Source organism: Sceloporus occidentalis, unplaced genomic scaffold (assembly GCF_023333645.1).
Source record: "Sceloporus occidentalis isolate IW3139 unplaced genomic scaffold, rSceOcc1.0.p SCAF_4, whole genome shotgun sequence".
Taxonomy (NCBI): domain Eukaryota; kingdom Metazoa; phylum Chordata; class Lepidosauria; order Squamata; family Phrynosomatidae; genus Sceloporus; species Sceloporus occidentalis.
Window position 1 is genome coordinate 203,562,371 of NW_028316984.1, and position 19,732 is coordinate 203,582,102.

At 42.8% G+C, this 19,732-nt stretch overlaps 1 protein-coding gene across 1 annotated transcript in view; it reads right to left on the bottom strand.

Moving 5' to 3' along the window:
- Positions 1-19,732, bottom strand: part of MIS18BP1 (MIS18 binding protein 1) — a 33,401-nt gene that overhangs the window by 13,281 nt on the left and 388 nt on the right. The window contains 10 exon segments of the mRNA XM_089522977.1: positions 134-300; positions 2,630-2,787; positions 5,399-5,489; positions 7,289-7,419; positions 8,285-8,367; positions 9,290-9,774; positions 12,069-12,191; positions 16,133-16,715; positions 16,718-16,846; positions 18,985-19,116. Coding sequence (XP_089379103.1) covers positions 134-300; positions 2,630-2,787; positions 5,399-5,489; positions 7,289-7,419; positions 8,285-8,367; positions 9,290-9,774; positions 12,069-12,191; positions 16,133-16,715; positions 16,718-16,753 — 1,857 coding nt within the window. The 5' untranslated portion in view covers positions 16,754-16,846; positions 18,985-19,116.

A 19,732-nucleotide genomic window follows, 5' to 3' on the forward strand; every position in this document is an offset into this window, starting at 1 on the left:
AAGAATTTAGTTTTGGCTTGTTCACTGCCATCCATACCAAAAGTGCCTCTAGGAACTTGTTGAAAACTTCTGCCAATTCCACCCATTCCAGGACAATGCTGAACAAACAGAAAGATGGAATAATAAATCTTACAGGTGCCAAGTAGTTGGTGCCCCCTTTGGTCACTGTAACATTAAACTCTTGATCAACAAGAATTCGTTCGCCGCACCAGTACTGCATGGGTGGCTTAACACAACGGCCGCTGCGGGTGAAACTCACATTCGGATCATTCTGGAAACAGGACAGTTTTTGCTGTGCACCTATTTGAAAAACAAAAATATAGGAGTGAAACTGTCTTTCAGAGAACAGGCACAGCTGTCAGAATGCGGGATCAGAACCCAGGACAACCAATCAGTCAGCTTGATTAAGAATCAACAGCACTTTATTGATAGCTCCAGAATCAGCAATTCCACATCATTCAGCTTCTTAGCTGAGACTGATCACACCCAGCAAAAGCAATACCTAAACCCCAGCTTGTCTACTCCACCCCCTGCCAAAAGCCCATGAACAGACACTCTCCACCTCCCTCTCACAGTCTTCCAGTCCCCATCTCTCCCCCTCAGCTGATCATCCCATCAAGCTCTCACTGCATACCAAGCCTCTGAGAACAAGAGTCTCAAGGCCAATTGATAACCACCACCTGGCATTGCCTAATTCTACCAAGCGCTATCTAAGCTCGCCCTAGCCCAAAGCATATCCCAACCCCCATCATCCCCACAACTAAACCCCAAAGAATATATCTGATAGAATAAAACCAGGATTCTAACAACAGCCTCCTTTTCCACCCAACAAGGCATCAGATTATAAACAATAACCCAAAGGAGAAAACAAGCACACAACACTTGTTACAAACCTTTACTCCACAGCAGGGTCAGATATCATGCAGCCTTCCAGATGTTATTGTTGGACTGCAAGTCCCATCAGCTCCTGGCCAGCAAAGCCAATGGGGGGGGGGGAACCATAATTCCCAACCTTTCTGCATAAGATCATTATGACTTGTTATTTAAGTAGGCCTTTGATCCTTGAATTGTGTTCTGAAAGTGCCATGCTCTGCTTTTATTTTTTAAATTTTGTTTAAGTCGTTCTTGACCCTGTGCTTTTTTAACCAAATTTGTTTGATTGATTTGTAAAATAAGAACTGAGCTGGAGTTTGTTTTAAATTAGTGAAAGCTGCTTTGGGCCCCATGCCGGCAGAAAAATGGGGTGGAGGTAGATAAATAAAATATCTCCATTGAAAATTTTGCTCAGATATTGCTAGTTATGCACAGCTTCTCCCTGCAATATGATCCATATGTCATTTTAGCTCGAGAGCTATTTACAAAGAGAAAAAGTAAGACATTGAAGCAGCAACTGTTTCAGAAACAAATGATTTTTCTCGACTTATTTAACACAACCAAGTAAAAAAGGCATTCCCTACTGCATTCCCAACAACACACTAGTTGTTGTGTTGTGTGTTTCAAGTTATTTCTAACTTAGGGTGACTCTAAGGTGAATGTATCACTGGGTTTTCTTGGCAAGATTTGTTCATAGGGAGTTTGCCCTTGCCATCCTCTGAGGTTGAGAGAGTGTGACTTGCCCAAGGCCACCCAGTGGGTTTCCATGCCAAAGCCGGGGAGTGGGGTGGGGTTCCAAAGCCTGGTCTTCAGTCACAGTTCAACACTCAAACCGTTGTATCATGCTAGCTCTCAACCTCTGATTTAGTGTGACAACTGGAGTGAACAATAAGTAGTCATCTTAGAAAGGGCCAACAGCTTAGGGCTTCATGGTCAATAGCTATTTGTTGTTAATAGCCCTCAAGTCAATCTCAGTCCATAGAGACCATGTGGATGAATCACATGGGTGAGACATCTCCAAGACTCCCTGCCCTCCACTGCACTCCTTAGTTCCTGCACATTTATCGTGACCTCTTTAATAAGAGTCCATCCATCCAACATGCAGCCTTCCTCTCTTCCTTCTTCCCTTCACCTTTCCTAGGCCTGTAGCTAGGGCTTTAGGGGCCCTGGGGCAGAAAGTACATTCGGGGAGGGGTTGCACACTCCCATGTCCTACCGTGCGCCATGGGCGCCATCTTGGCAGACCACTGTTTACATGGAGCACGTAAGAGCCACGTCTCTTTGGGGCGCCCTTTGGCTGGGCCCCCCAAGGCAGTGCCCCAGTTGCCCCAGGCTAGCTATGGGCTTGATTTCCTTTAAAAAAAATCCTACTCATTATGAAGAAGGGAGGCACTTATTTTAAGAGCTTTATAAGCAGTACTACCATATTGGCCTGTATATAAGTTGACCCAGGATTTTAGAGGCCCTTTGGGGCATAAATTTCTCAATATATTGTTGAGTATATACGGTAAATGAATTTTGTGTTTAGATCTGGGTCCCATCACCAAGATATCTCACTATGTACACATATGCAAATACGGGTATTATGATATCCAGAAAAATTTGAAATCCAAAACACTCCCAATCATTTTCGATGAGAGAGAGACTCAATGTGTAATGTTAAATTAAAACATGACAAATTCTACTCAACAATGAAGAACAGTGATTACTAACAATCAACATCCTTCAAAGTAAGACAAAGGAAGCATGTACCTACCAAGTTTTTTATTACTCTGCAGGTCTATTACATCATAAGTGACATCTTTCGCTTTCGCCTTTTTCTTGACATCTTTGGGCAGAACTCCCAGTTCTTCCAATCTCTCCATTTCCACAGGATCTTCTCCTTCACTGTCATCCTCACTTCTCCGATCTTTCCTAGTATTCAGAAATTTTGGAGGAAAGGATTAACGACCAGAGCAAGCTGTTTCATAAATTCAAAGGCTCACCCACAAAGCATGGAAAGAGACTGGCACCACCAGGAACTCCACGATAGCTGCTTTCTGAAGCCTCACTGCTCTCTTCCTTGGCTGTGTGTCCTTGCCGCAGGCCAGGAGGCACAGAAAGAGCCTCAGCAGGGCTTCTGCCTGTGCTACACTCAGCAGAGCAATTGTCACAAGCCAACATTGTTCAGTTGCCAGTGTTGTGACCTGGGCATATAATCCAGAATGTAATCTACTAAAGCCTATAAGAGCATAAGAACTAGTGCAAGCATCCATCATAATGATTCTGAATGATACAGACACACTTTTGCAGGTTTGAAAGTCTGTCTGTATCATTCAGAATCATTATGATGGATGAAGGAATAGAGAGCAGGCTTATCGAATTTGCAGATGGCAACCAATTAGGAGGAGTACTCCAGAGGACAGGATCAACATTCAAAATAACTTTAATAGATTAGAAAGTTGGGCAGGTGAGAAATGTAAGATATTGTGCATAGGTAGAAAAGATGAAATGTGTAGACAGAGGAAGGGGGACACCTGGCTTAAGGAGACCTATGCATGTGAAAGGAATCTAGGAGTCCAAGTAGACCACAAGTTGAACATGAGTCAACAGTGTGAGGTGGCAGCTAAAAAGGCCAAGGCGATTATAGGCTGCATCAATAGAAATATAGCATCTAGATTGAGGGAAATAATAGTGCCACTGTATTTTGCTTTGGTCAGTCCCCACCTGGAATATTGTGTCCAGTTCTGGGCACCACAATTCAAAAAGGACAATGAGAAACTGGAGCGTGTCAAAGGAGGGTGACTAAAATGGTGAAGGGTCTGGAAACCTTGCCCTATGAGGAACGGCTTAGGGAGCTGGGGATGTTTAGCCTGGAGAAGAGAAAGTAAGAGGTGATATGATAGCCCTGTTTAAATATTTGAAGGTAGGCCATATTGAGGAAGGAGCAAGCTTGTTTTCTGCTGCTCCAGAGACTAGGACACAATGGAGCAATGGAGGCAAGCTACTGGAAAAGAGATTCCACCTCAATATTAGGAGGAACTTCCTGACAGTAAAGGCTGTTCGACACTGGAACAAACTCCCTCAGAGTATAGTGGAGTCTCCTTCCTTGGAGGTCTTTAAACAGAGGTTGGATGGCCATCTGTCAGGTATGCTTTGATTGAGATTTCCTGCATGGCAGGGGGTTGGACTGGAGGCCCTTGTAGTCTCTTCCAACTCTACGAGCCTATGATTCTATGAGAGGACCACTTACACTAGTTTGACTGTGAATAGACTTCCCTGTGGCTGTATCCGCTAAGAAGGATGTTTACAATCCCTACTGGACCTCAGGTCGGGCTATGAATAAGATCTTTGTTTTAATTGGATGATGAGCAGTGAACACCTTTGGAAAACTGATTAGCTGTGGGCAAAAGATGGATCTGAAAAATTAGACCACCTGTTAGGCGTATCTCTGACGTGAAGACAGCTGTGCTGTTCCTGATGAAATCAGAAGCTGATAAATTGCGCCAAGATGCTGGAAAATGCTGATGATGGTAAGGCATGTGGTAATGTACGCTGTTAAGATTCTATGATGCTCAAGATTAACCCTTGAATGCCTAAATATCCACAGAAGTTGTAAACAGATAATACAATTATCAAATGTATTGTTAAGATGGCTAGGAGCATGATACAGGGAACAGAATTGTATATGTATAAAAGCCTTTGTCTACATAATGCCTCTATCCTATGAGAAGTATGAAAAGAACCTGATGATGAGGATGGACCAATGACCATATTTAATGGTTTGGGTTAGGTTCCCAATGTGTTAACCCTTACGAAGTCTATAAAAGACAGAAAAATAAAAACAACCCTAGGAAAATGAACATCTTGATAGCCATACAATGTGATGTAATGAAGGCATGATACCTTACATACTTTGTAATTTATTGTAAAGAAGCTCAGTGCCCAGACTTTTACATGTCTGTGTTTCCCTAAAATATTTATTTGTATGTCTACACATCTACATGTACTGTAATAAACAGCCTAAAATACCACCAGAGAGTATGCTCATTCCCTATGTACATATCCCAAGATTCCAATACTTAAGAATGCTTAGGTCCAACTCATCCTGTTTGGTTTAACTACAATGAGTTGGGCACTCAGGTGACCAGAAGCTGATAAAGATGACACCAGCCAGAATCCAGATTATCTGATAAGTGACAAGGACCCTCAGTCTAAGAGATAGGAATGGGGAACCATATGGCTTGTTTCCGCCATCGACCAAACCCATGAGTGCATCCTAGTCCATTGGCAGGAGGGCTACTTTAGAAACTAGCTGGTCCAAGCGGGAGGTAAGTCAGTAGCAGTCTAGATTGCGCAAGGCTGCACAAGAACAGCAAAGTGAAAATAAAGAGTGTCAGGCCTTTCCCAGCTCCTCTCACACAAAATGGAAGGAAAGGAAGACTTCCAAGTTGTAATTAACAATTAACAACTGTTGTTTGCTATATTGAATCATTTCCTTCATGGCAATTCCAGAATGTAGATGAATGGTCTCAGCCACATTTACCTCCTCAAACTGCGAAGCAGATCATCAACAAGCATTTTCCAGTTTCTTGGAATCCCAGAGTCAAACCTCTTGATGAATGCAGATGGCATTCCTGTTTGAAACACAGGTTCTCTGTTAAGCTTCATACAAATACAGTGGTTCCTCTACATTTGCTGGGATTAGTAGTGAAGGACCCCGTGAATGTGGGGAAAACTGCAAATAAAACAAAACACTATTCTTTTACCTAAGAGAACACATCTCTAGGAATCTCCAGGTCCTCTAGTGCAACTTTATGGTCAACATCTGCCAGAAACTGATCACAGAATCATGCTGGAGGACCTACAAATGCCTAGAGAAGTGTTTTCTCTAGGAACTTATACCTTCTCCAGCACAACAATAGAGTTGACAATAGTCCACTCCCTGCAGAATTGTGCTGGAGGACTTTTGATTCCTACACAGAACATATTAATCAAAACCAAAAATAATCAAATCTGCAAAAGTCAAAGCCACAAATGTGGAGAACCAACTGTATTATGTTTTTGAGCAGGTATTTCATAGATGTGTGGAGATGGGCTTTTTTTTTTGTCTGCTCTGGCTGGCAGTTCATTTCCAGGGTCTACTCAAACCATTTTAAGGCAGAGATGGGGGAACTGTGACCCCCTAAAATTAATTTTTTAAAAAGGGGGTCAATTTTGAGGCCCTAAATTGAGAAACTAGTCCTGAAACACAGCTGTTTGGTTTCCTTATCCTCCCCAGAACCTTCAAGTGCCTTTTTCTAGTCCAGCCCCAGCCCCAAAATGGAACCATACAAAGACCTTTTTACTCTCACAGCCATTTTAAGAACTGTTTTTGGTGCTTTTACATCTCCATACATTTGTTTTCCTCCATACAGGTTTGTTTGCGGTAGGAGTGTCTTTAATCTTTGCTGCTTGTTCTTTCTTAGTTCTGTAATGTGCTGCCTCTATTTCATTTTATTTGGTATTTTATACCAATTTTTTTAATTCAATTTTTATTTCAAATATTTTATTTCATTTGGTATTTTATATTTTTCGCGGCTTGTACCCAGTAGCCTTAGCTTGGCAAAATACTGACAAGGTTTAGCTCTGGGTTACTCCGTGGTCTAAAAAAGCAATACGTGAACAAGCAGAAACAGACCCTTTCAAGTTTCTCCAACACACAAATGTGCTATTTCATAAACAAAAGGGGGGAAAGTTATGAGGATGAGGGAGAACGTAAGGCATAAGAAATGCACAACATTTCGAAATTATGCACCACAAGAAGGACAGTCTAGGCACAGTCTTGGAAGTTATAATGGCAGTGCCTTGGCACCTATAGGGATTATTTTAGAAAGTCCTTTTAATTCCATGGTCTGTTTAGGGACTGGAATGAGTATGTTTAGCAGCTCAAATGCAATGTGTACTGAAAATACAAATACCTTTTTAAACTATCACATGGCAAAGAATTCTAGGGTGCAATCTTGATGGTTTTGGATCTTTCCAAGATCTAGTCCCCTCCGGCATGACCTTCTTTGGCTGCCAACGGTAAGAGCCAGCCTCAGACTCCAGCCTTTAAAAAGGGAGCTGAAGAATCAGGTGCCTTTAGCCAGGAGGCTCTCATCCAAGATCCAATGGGGACCTGGAAGCGGCACATCACACCCAACATCAACACCAGGGAGACTGCCTCAGTTTCTACCAGATTAAATCTCTTCCTGCATTTGAGGAAAGAAGCTGGTTTAAAGAGTGGCAGCACAGACTAACAAGCTCAGAACAAGGGGTAAAGGATGCTTAGTTGGCTGGGGGAGGAAGGAAGGAAGAAAAGAAAGAACAATATGCTGAGCAGCACCAAGGAAGTCCATCAGAATACTGCCTGTCATCATCTTCCTTCTCTCCGACAACAGTCAGTGTCTCTTACCTTCCTTCTTCATGATGCTTGCATCTACACGCCCTTCTAAGACATAGATATTTCCAGATAAAGTTTTAACTTGTTTGTGTGCAATTCTTTCCACAATCGCATTGCTGTGCCAATAAATATCATTCATATCTCTAAAAACAAAAGGGACAAAACAAAGAATTCCCAGCTTACTTTCCCTTAAGGTGCAATTCAGGGAAGTAACACTATGAATCCAGTACAGGGATCTTGGAAGCTTTACCACATCCTCACCTCAAGACATTTGACATGGTAAAGGTTTGAATATGTGAATGTTTTCCCCATTCTGTAAATACACCTGAACTGGAAGTGCATAATATGTTCTGAACAGAATATTATCTCATAACTACATAAAAGGAAAGATCCTACATGTATGTGTGCAGCTCTGCCTGTGTAGTTCTGCAGCCTCCTACTGCCTGGCAGCTAACAACCCCTGCAATGGGCCCCTACACCGCTGTTTACCAGAAGGGAATCAGGGAGATGGGAGTATTCAGGCCACAGATAGTCAGCTGCTCACTAGTTGGGGTGAGGAGAAATGAGGGAACACTTTCAAATGGAGCACACCTGCCTATTCCTTCCCACGAGAGCCCAGAGTCACTGGATCTCCCTGGTTTGACTCACCACCCTCTTCCCTGATGCGAGAAGGAGCAGCAGCTGTCCTTCTCAGGGTTTGACAGGTACTGGACAGTGGAGGATTTTTGGATGGCGGGCAAGAGCAAGAGGATAGCCCTCTAGGGACTTACATACTAACAGGGCACCAGCCCATGAGCATATATATAGCACAGATGGTATATTTGCTACTATATAGCACAGATGATATATTTGCTCCTTTCAAGGCAAAAGCAATACTCTTTTGCTCCCACTTCATAATGACAAAACTGAGGGCCACTGAAGGAACTTAGCAGCAGATTCCACAGTCCAAATCAGGCTAGGCAAAAAAACATTTGAACTTTAGTGAAAAAAATGAAGAGAGCCACTTGCCTCCTTTTCCCTTCCAGGCAAACAGCTGTATTGTTGTTGATCACCTTGATTCTCCATTCACTGATATGGATCCTCTGCTGTTCCTTTACGATCAAAATTAGGAAATTAATTGAGGGTTACAATTGTTTCTGCCATCAGCAAAGACAAGAGCTTGATTAACAGTAATTTGGAGCCTAGTCACCCAATCCCAAATGCAAATATACTGAACACACAACAAAGCAGCGGTGATGAAAGACCAACAGATCTTGTCTGCTGATCCAAATGGCAAGAATCAGGAGCAGTAGTTGTGCCTAACAGAATTTGCTTGTTCAAAAGTCCATGCAGGGGGGAAACGTGTGAGATACAGTGGGCCCTCGGTATCCACGGGGGATCTGTTCTGGACCCCCCTGCAGATACCAAAATCCATGGATGCTCAAGTCCAATCCTGAAAGCGGGAGGGACAGGGGGAACAGGGGGATGGAACAGTCTCATGCTCTCTCTTTCTCCTTCCTGTCTGTGAACTGGCTGGGTTGAGAGAGCCCTGGGCATGCCCAGAAATGCCAGTGGCTGAACCAGGCCAGGCCAGACTGCACAACTGCTGAGGGAGCCGGCAGAGAAGCGCTCCTTCTTCTCCAGGGCAGCGCCGACTAAGAGGAGGTGGCAGAAGCCTTTAAGACGAACAAAATGGCCACAGTCGGGGAGGCAGCAGAAGGAGGGGGGATGGAGTTGCCCCAGGAGTGAAAAAAAGAAGCAGGTTTGTGGCTCAACATCACTGAGGACAATGGCACTTTGCCCCCCTGCCCTCCCAAGCTACCTTGCCGCTCTTCTTCCTCTTCTTTGCTGCCTCCTCCTCTTCTTCCCCCATTGCCATGGCTCTTTCTCCTCCTCTTCCACCATCACTGTTGTCTTTCTCCTCGTCACCCTGCCCCCTCCACCTTCCTCCTCCTTTTCTTTGCCCTTCCTCCTCCTTTTCCTCTTCCCCGACCCCGCAAGCAAAAGAATACTATTTAATACAAGACAACTCACCACTTTGTTGCCATCAGTGGCTTTGTCAGCATAAGGAGTAGCCATAGGGGGCTTGCAAGCAGTCCTGCCTGTTTTTTGTTTCCTTGGTATGTGGACTTTTGGCGTACCAAAAATAATATCGCACAAGTGCTGTGAAGGCATCTGAGACCCCAGCCCCAACACTGGTTGTCCTCCAGGGCCAAATTTCTTACTGGATAGGTGCGCTGCTCTTCCTTCTTGGGATAGCCTTCTAGGTGCCACTTCTTCTAAGGGTTGCGCAGGCTTAATAGGATCACAGCTCATGTCCATAACATCAACTGCCAGATTGAAAGTCTCACATCCTGGATCAACTGGTTCCACGAGAAATGTATCATCCTGAGAGACAGCAGCATTTATACACTCTCCATTCAGATCATTTAACTGCGGGGCTAAATTGGATGTGACTGAAGGTGGCTTCAGTGCTGCTGAAGGAGGGTCATTCTGCTTGGTTTGGCAAACTGGAGCATCTAATACAGAAAATTCAAGAAAAACAAATGATCACTAACACTTCAACATTAGTTAATGTGTATCCACCTACCCACAGATTTTGGCTCCTACAACCATTCTTTTTGCTGCAATCCGTATATGCCATGCACAACTCCGGCAAAAGCAACCAGAGTATGCATGTACGCTTGCTTATGTATCTATCTGTTTATTTGCACATTCTGAGATCCACAAGGTTTCCATTCCAATCCAACCCATAGTGAGTGCCACTGAATCCTCCACATATGACTTGCCCAAGTTTCTGGCCACACAATTACAAACCCATATGGGCCAAACCCCCCCCCCCCCCCACACACACACATTACATCAAGGACTCAGCTCACTTCACAGAAAAATCAACAACCTCGAACTCAAACCCAGAGACAGACTAATCAGCTTTGATGTGGTCTCCTTCTTTACCAAAATCCCCAAAGTCCCCATCAAAGGAGTCACAGACAAAATAGGGAAAGTGGTGAGGAAACACAACCTCCGAATGGTTTACAAACCGACCAAGAAAATCTAGCAAATGCTGCACTCAGCAGACAGGAAAGACGCTCTTATGCCCCCAGGAGTTTACCGCATGCTGTGAAGCTGTGGACAAGTTTACATAGGGACCACCAAACTCAGTGTTCAAACACGAATCAAGGAACATGAGAAACACTGCAGACTGGGTCAGCTAGAAAAATCAGCCGTAGTACAACATGTTATAAACCATCCTGGGCATAAAATGCTGTTTGAAAACACTGAAATTCTGGACCATACCAATAACTAACAGGTCAGAACACACAGGGAAGCCATTGTAATCCACAAACACCTGGACAGCGGCAAAGAAGAAACCGTTAAAGTGACCAAAGTTTGGCTACCAGTCCCAAAAAACACCAAAGTAAAGACCCAGCTCTTGCAATTGAAAACCACCCAGGGTCAGGGTTTTTCCCAGCAGACAATGGATCATTAACTTAACCATTCAACAACAGAACAATACATGTCTCCAGATGATCTTCCCAGCGGCTTCATGTAAATGTTAAACAGACTCCACTACACTCCAGGGGGGTTTCTCACTGTTGAGTAGCTGTTACTGTCAGGAAGGTCCTCCTAATGTTGAGGTGGAATCTCTTTTGCTGGAGCTTGCATCAATTGTTCTGGGTCCTGTTCTCTGGAGCAGCAGAAAACAAGCTTGCTCCCTCCTCAATATGACATCCCTTCAAGTATTTAAACAGGGCTGTCATATTACTTCTTAACTTTCTCTTCTCCAGACTAAACATCCCCAGCTCTCTGAGTCGCTCCTCATAGGGCTTCATGGTTTCCAGACCCTTCACCATTTTAGTTGCCCTCCTTTGGACACATGGCTCCAGTTTCTCAATGTCCTTTTTGAACTGTGGTGCCCAGAACTGGACACAGTATTCCAGGTGGGGCCTGACCAGAACAGAATATAGTGGCACTATTACTTCCCTTGATCTAGACACTATACTTCTATTGATGCAGCCTAAAATCGCATTGGCCTTGTTAGCTGCCAGATTGCACTGTTGACTCATATTCATCTTTTGGTCTACTTGGACTCCTAGATCCCTTTCACATGTAGTCTTGTTCAGCCAGGTGTCCTGCATCCTATATCTATGCATTTTGTTTTTCGGCCCTAAGTGCAGTACCTTACATTTCTCCGCATTGAATTTCATTTTGTTAGCTATGTACAGAACAAGAGTTGAATTATGCTCCTTCAAATCTCAAACAGTTTCTTTATCTGTTCTGTAAAACAGGATCCCAGAAATGTCACATTTGCTTTTTGGGGATAACAGCCTTGTGGGCCAAGAAAACTTTCAAACCTTTTTCTCCACCAAATATTGAAAAAGGAGTCATGCCACCAGGTTTTGGTCCTTTGGGGAATGCTGTACTGAATACCAAAGGCCTGGTTCTGTGAAAAAGTATTTAAGTGGAGATACATGGCACCATTCCTGCCAGATGAACTAGAAAGAACAAGTAGCTTGTAACAAGTAATTTTTCAAGAAGTAGGACCGGGCAATAAACATCTACTGTAATATTTCACTGAGCAAATTAATTTCATTAGTAGTTTTCAATGCCTCCTGCAATGCAACACAGAAATGTATGCCCATAAATTGTTTAAGATTTCTTTATATGCTTTTGATAGAAAGGGGATAAAAATTGAACATTCCTTTCTTCACTAAGAAGGAATGCTTTCTTTCGGATTTACTAGGTGTTCTGAAGAATGAAAGAGACAGCTCCCCTAAACACACAAAAGCACAAAGGTCTTGGGGAGAAGTACCTCTTTGCACCAGTTTCTGCCGCAACTTCTGCTTCATGCATGAGAAGAACCTGTGAGGAGATTCGAAAGCCTGAGAACCTGCAACTGGACCACATGTATTTCTGTTCACTCCAATACTGGACACTGAAACAGAACAGAGAAACACTTTGTAGGCTCTCAAATCCAGGAACAAGGAGGACTTGTAACACGTAATTCTCAACAGCCCTAAGACTCTCCATTTAAAATACAGAGAGATAGTGTAGGACCTTTGAGACTAACTGAAAGAAAGAAATTGGCAGCATGAGCTTTCATACACTTCAATCTACTTCCTCAGATGCACTTAAGTCTATGAAAGCTCATGCTGCCAATTTCTTTCTTTCCATTAGTCTCAAAGGTACTACAATATTTCGATTCAAAATATCCATATGTGTGTGTGCCTTCAAGCTGCCTGTCAATTTATGGCAACCTCATAATTTCATAGGGTTTTCATAGGCAAGGAACACTCACAAAGTGATTTTTCTTTTCTCTCATATCTAGCCTACAGCACCTGATATTCATTGCAAGTCTCCCATCCAAGTGCTAACCAGGCCTAAAACTGCTTGGCTTCAAAGATCTAAAGGCACTTGGTGCCTTTAAGGTATTTGAGGCCCCTTCAAAGCTTTCATGGCAATATAGAATCAAAATAATGGAAAACTGGTCATAGTGAGGAAACGCAGGTGTCTGTGGGGAGAGGGAATAGAGTTGAAAACCCTCTCCAATAACTTGGATTCCTGTCTGATTGGGCTGGAGATAAGCCCAAACGTGGTGGATTGGTCCACCTGCTCATCCAAGAATGAGTTAGCTGAACTATTTCCCCAACATTCCCCATTTCTGTTTTGATTCCTTTGCGAAAAAGCAGAATATAAATACATTTTATTGATCTTATTATTATTTCACCGTAGGTTAAAACTCATGCACCAGCTGAAGCTGCTCCTTAAGGCATCAGGTAAAACTACAGTGACACAGAGTTTGAGGAGATCTCATTCAGACTGTTGCAACACACTGTATGTGGGCCTGCCTTTGGAAACTTGATAGAAACTTCAGCAGCCCCAAAATGCTGCAGCTGGAACGCTGGCTTGGTCCAGTGACAGGGAGCAGATCACTTCCATGTGGAAACAGCTTTGCCGGCTACCAGTTCCTTTCCAGACAAAGTGCATTCTTAAAAAACGTATTCTCCATCATTCAAATAATACACATAGTTTCTATATACAAATGGCATTAGAGGAGTTTCCTTTCTTTTCTCCCCTCCCCTCCTCCTTCTTTCTTATCTTCGACGCTGCGTTCACTGTAATTAACCACTATCTTATTATATATTCTTCCTTTTCTAACAATTTTCAAAACTTCTGACCTCTTCATAAACAAATTTCTTATATATAAAGCAGATTACAACAATAAAACAAGATATAGTTAAAATTCTAAAAAACTCTATCCCTCCCTCCCAGTATGAAAACATAAGGATACTAAAAAGAGATTAAACCAGAGAGATATTAAAACAACAGTATAAAATCAGTTAAAATCAGTTGAAGATTTGTAAAAAAAGAACTGTATAGCAGGCGTCCAGATAGGATGGAAAAAGGGATGGAGAAAAGAGAAGTGGGGGGGGGGCAGGAAAATAGAGGTGTTCCTAGTCTGGAAAGGCCTTCCCTATTCCTCCATGACCATGTGTTATTCTATAATCTTACTCATTGTGTTGATTACGTCACTGCTTGCTTTAATATTTTCTAATTCTTTGCAGATATTATGTATAGCTGTTATACACAACTTTATATATAATCTGGTGACAGACTAGTCACATTGTGCTTTCCCTTCAAACTAGGGGCTGTTAATCCATCTTTAGGTTTTTCTGGGTTTTTCAGGCTATGTGGTCATGTTCTAGAAGAGTTATTCATGTTGGATGTTAATCCATCTCTTCTGACAAAATGGAATCACTGGATTCCATTCTTTCCCCCAATTTTTGGTCCAGTTCAAAGTGCTGGTGATGACCTACAAAGCCCCATACATCTTAGGGCCAGAGTCTGGACTCCAGACTGTCTGAAGGACTGTATCTCCCTGTATTAACTGGCCAGAGTTCTGAGATCCTCAGGGAAGAAGGGCTTGCTCTGGGTCCCACAGGCTGCTTTGGGGAGGACACCCTTCCAAACTCCCTTCCTCAGGAAGCTAGGCTGGCCTTCTTCCTGGTCTCCTTTCAATGGCAGGCAAAAATCTTGCGGTTTAAGCCGGCTTTTAATTACAATTGCTTGCAGGGAGGCTTTTTATTGGGGGGATCTGCTTTATTTTTACGTCTATTAAATTATTTTCTACTGGCTCACCATGATGATTTTTAATTGTTTTAAAATTTGTATTGTTAGGATTTAATTGATTTGGGGGGGGGGGTTCCACTTCAGGGGAAGGTGTTGTACAAATGAAATAAATAGGAAAAATAAGTAAAATTTTTGTTTGCTGTGTAGAACCACCAGGATCTACTCCTGTCTCCACAAGCGACTGCTGCAAATGCTACGGTTATGGGAGACACATCATCCAAATGTGGTTTAAGGCAGACCTGTGTGAACAAAACAGGGCTGGAAGGGCTCAAAGATAAAAATGAGAAGTAATACCAAGTAAGAAACAGTGGTATATGCGCTAGTAACCTCTCATCTGGACTTCTGCAATGCACTCTACATGGGGCTACATTTGTACCAAGCTCAGAAGCTTCAATTGATCCAAAATGCTGCAGCCAGATTGGTCACAGGTACATCTAGATCTGACCATATTACTCCAATATTAAAATCATTACACTGGCTGCCGATCATCTTCTAGGCGCAAGACAAAGTGTTGGTTATCACCTTTAAAGCCCTACATGGCTTGGGCCCAAGTTACTTGAGGGAACAACGCCTCTCCCAACACAATCCGCCCCGCACTCTCAGGACATCCGGGAAGAATTTATTGGACTATACAAAGACCAATTTCAACTTCCCTTAAAGCTTTCACAGCCGCGGCCCCCACACTTTGGAACAACTTACCGGAAGAGATCCATCTCATCACCTTAGAAGCCTTTAAGAAGGCACTTGAGGTGGGCCTATCCACCTGATCTTTTATAGTGGATCTTATAGCATTTTTTACACCTGATTCAACAGTACGACGATTTGGCTTCGTTAATGACTGTATTGCATCTTGGCGTGTTTTAACTGATGATTTTATCGGTTGTAATCCCACCTCGATCCACAAGGAGAGGCAGGAAATACATATAAATTTTATTATTATTATTATTATTACAGCAAAGTGGAGAAGAAAACAATGGATGAAGAAGGAATGGGAAGAGTAGGTAACAATACAGTGAAAGGGAATGGACAAAAAGGCAGTTCTTTAGAGCAAAAGCTTGGCTAATAAGCCAAGTGGAGTCAACCCCATGTAGCACCGTTTTTAATATGGGAGCCCTAGTAACCAGAGTGATGATAACAGACAAAGAACCATATTTTCAGTTTTGTCCCAAACAAAAGCTTATTTATTTACAGCATGATTTTCTCTCCTCAAGGAGCTCAAGTTGACCCACAACATAGGATTAAACCATTAAATAAACTACCCTGTTAATATATTTCAGAGGAAGGCAATAGCAAATCACCTGAGTATACCTTGCTTAAGAAAATCCTGTGAAACTGATGAGGCTGCCATGCCTTGAATGGCAACTTGAAAGCACATAAACACAAACATTAAAAACTGAACTATCTGAGGACAATCAAAAAGCATTTCAGAGACAGCAATGTGGACAGCAGTACAGCACCCTGGTCCCTTTGGAAATGCTTCTGCAAGAACCTCCTCTACAGAAATAAACCAGTTTGACACCACTTTAACTGCCATGGCCCAATGCTATGGAATTCTGGCAGCTGTAGTTAGTTGTGGCACCAGAACTCTATGACAGAGAAGGCTAGAAAAATCTCACCAAATTACAATGCCCAAAATTCCATAGCATGGAGCCCTGGCAGTTAAAGCAGTATCAAACTGGATTATTTCTTCAATGCAGATGCAACTACAGAAGGAGCCCTTTTCTGGAGAGAAATGAAAGAGCAAACCTTTTCCCACTTGGGGCTCTCCAAGAGGCTTCTCAGCCAACTCTTCCTTTGGTTTGTCATCTTCAGCTTTTGGGATCTTGCCTTGTCTTCCCAAACGGTCGGAACATCTCTCAGGGGTGAGAATGTAATCTGCAGTGCTGTTTGTGTCCAGTAACTTCCTTTCCAGAGGCTTGTTCTGCTCTTGAGCCTTAAGGGCTGTCCTGGCCTTCATTCTTAAAAAGATTTTTGCCGGAGACTCGAGAGGCATCTGCTCGCCAGCCTTCCGTTTGAGAAAGCTATTCTGCCTGAGTGGCACAGCCTCCTGGTTCACACAAGACAAAGGTGGTGCCGATCCTTCAGCAACTGGCTTTATCTCACTGAGGTCAATGAATTCTTTATCACAAGAACCACCAGCTATTAAAGTGGACTGGAAGATGTTTCCCTTTTTAATCTCTTTTTCCAAGCAAACATTTTTATGGTCAAGAACCACTGCAGGAAAAATAGTTTGTTTAGCAGATGAACCACAAGTCCCATCCACCTGATATTTCACCAGGTCTTTTAGAGGCGTGCCTCCAGGGATGAGGCTGAGGGGAATGGCCTTCCAGGACATTCTCCTCTTCTACCAGAAGGGAAGGCGTGCATCGAAATCCCATCAACTTGGAATGAGGCTGCAAGCACCCTGGCAAACCATTACTCTTTCTTTTTCCTCCAACAGCAAATTCCTTCAACTTGACTCTAAATTATAAAAAGAGAAAGGAACTGAGCCACGAATGCCAACGTTATGTCTTCACATCTAATCTAAAAAAGAAAATCCATGTGGTTAGTTTTGTCTTTAAGAATGGTTAACACAAGAAAGAATGTTACAATGCCCCCCTCCATTCACTGAAAGTGGGAAAACCTTAAATAAAACAAACACTATTCTTTTTACCTAAAAGAACACCTCTCAAGGAATCTCCAGGTCCTCCAGAGCAACTCTATGGTCATCATCACTTGGACATGGACCATAGAATCACACTGCAGGGCCTAGAAATGCCCAGGGAAATGTTTTCTCTAGGGATTTCTAGGTCCTCCAGTGTAACTCTATTGTCAGCTTCAAGCAAAGTCACGCTGGAGGACCTAGAGATTCCTAGAGAGAAGATATCAATCAAATCTGCGAATAACCAGATCCACAGAAGTCAAAGCCACAGATGTGGGTATTTGACTGTATTTGCATCAGACTCAAAAGATACTTTTTGAATGTATTTCCATCAGATAGAGAAGAGATACTTCTTTATATCCCATTTTTCAGGATACAAATTTTGCCAAGCTGGTTTATGTCACATTGCAAATGATATTGCCAGTGTAACATGAACAATATTAAAAGATAGTGAGTTACAAGAATGCTCTTAACTCCAGACGTAGCTGGAAATAATAACTGTTTGCAGAGGAAGGAAGAGCAGTTCGGTTGGAATATAGCCTCAAGTTGCCTTCTCTGCCTCTCTGAAGCAGACCAAATTATTCCCAGAAAAGACAAGAAACCACGGCAGAAGCAAGTAGACCTCAACTGACTCTTAAGGAGAGTGTTTTAGTATATTAGTGTGTCATTTTAGTATTTTACGGTGCAGTGTTTGATTGTCCATTTTTGATGATATGTTTGACATTCCACCCTTTGGGGGAAAGGACATTATAAACAAACATTATGATTATCTTGGTGCAACCTTTTAACTATTGTAGTAGCAAACTACGGACAGCCTTATGCAGAGGCATGGTACTGCACCAGGATGACAGAAGACGCACAGCTATTGATCTTTTGAAACACTCCAAAAGCACATATCACTGCATGACGCTAGGCTTTTGTGGACTGAAGTCCAGTTTTGTGAAGGCTTTGAAGAGTGTGCTCAACTGTTTTAATTTTACTGTTTCTAAAAGCCTGGGAATTGTAGTTTATTGTGGCACCAGAGCTGTCTGACCGAGAAGGCTAAATGTCTCACAAAACTACAGATTTTAATAACCCCTTAGCACTGAGCCAGGGCAGTTAAAGAGGTCTCAAACCGGCTTATTTCTGCAGTCCTACATTCATGGACAGGATCAAAATGGTCCAAAACTCCAGCTAGTAACTCCCGGCGGAGATGAACATAAGACGGACAGGTTTTCTGCACAAGAAAACACTCTTGAAGTAAAGAGTTTGCCCACAGAAAAAGGCACAATGCTGTGCCCCAGTTTGGAACATTGTTTGGAAAGGACCGTGAAATCGAGAGAAATATAAGCTGGATGGGCTTTCTGCACAAGAAGACAGCTCTTGAGGTAAAAGGGTTATGGTGCTCTGCCCCAGTCTAAGGAATCGTCCTGAAACGATAAAACTTTCAGGTTCATTATGCATTATGCATTGTGATGCCAGTGTACAAAGGGGACACTTTCTCTTCATCCGCTGCCAGACGGTGGGTGGAAAGACCTGCTGGAAGAGATTCGACAGCTGAATACATGGTCAGAATTTAAAACAGCATTAAAGAGCAGTCTCTACCGGCAGCCCTATTGAGATTATTTTTAACTTGTGAATATTAAATGTGGATTGTTTTAATATGTAAACATCTTGTTTGTCCTTTTAACTGATGTGTGCTTTAACTAATGTCTTTCAAACTGATGCCTCTCTTTATCAATACCTGGAGATCTTGTAGCACCTTTGAGACTGAGAAAGAAATGGGCAGCCGGAGCTTCCGTAGACTTCAGTCTACTTCCTCAGATGCATTTGAGGAATGTACATCTACATCTGAGGAAGTAACTGAAGTCTACAAAAGCTGCTGCCGCCGCCGCCGCCACTTTCTTCCTTTCCGTTAGTCTCAAAGGTGCTACAAGATCTCTCCACATACTGATTCTACAGACAAACACGGCTATACCTTTGAATTGTGTCTTTATCACTGTTGTTCATGTCCTTATTCTTGTCTCTCGCTGTTGATTTGTCGTTCACTCATATCTGCTCAACTCAGTAGCCGTTCCTCTACCGATGGGGCTCCCTATCACAGACTTTTCTAAAAGGAAAGATAAGATGCAAAATATTAAGGAGTGAGCTGAACAGAAACAGGGAAATCATAGGACAGTCAGAGACATTTTCCAGCAGCCCTTTCAAGCTGATTATTAAAGGCTCTAGTTTAGATTATGAATTTTAAACCTGGGTTATTCTAAGGCCTGTCTTATTTGTTCTGGTCTGGATTCCTGCCAAGTGGGGTTGGACCTGGTGACCCTTAAGGTCTCTTCAGCCTCCCCAATTTGTGAAGCTGTCCATGTGTTGTTGGCACAAAACAACAACAACTTGGTGGAGTGGTTTGTGTGTTGGGCTATCTAGGGTTGCCATAATTGTCCACTTTTACCAGGGACAAAATGTAGGACAGAATCGAGACCAAACTGTAGGACAACTGCAGGACAAAACTCAGCCCAAAATGTAGGACATTTAAGGTCCACCATTTTTCTTCAATGTCCTACATTTTGGGCTGAGTTTTGCCCTGCAGTTGTCCTACAGTTTGGTCTCGAATTTGTTCCACATTTTGTCCCTGGTCAAAGTGGACAACAGTCCTGGGTTCGAATCCCTGCTTGGCTATGGAAACCCACTGGGTGACCTTTGGCAAGTCATTTTATAAACACATGTAC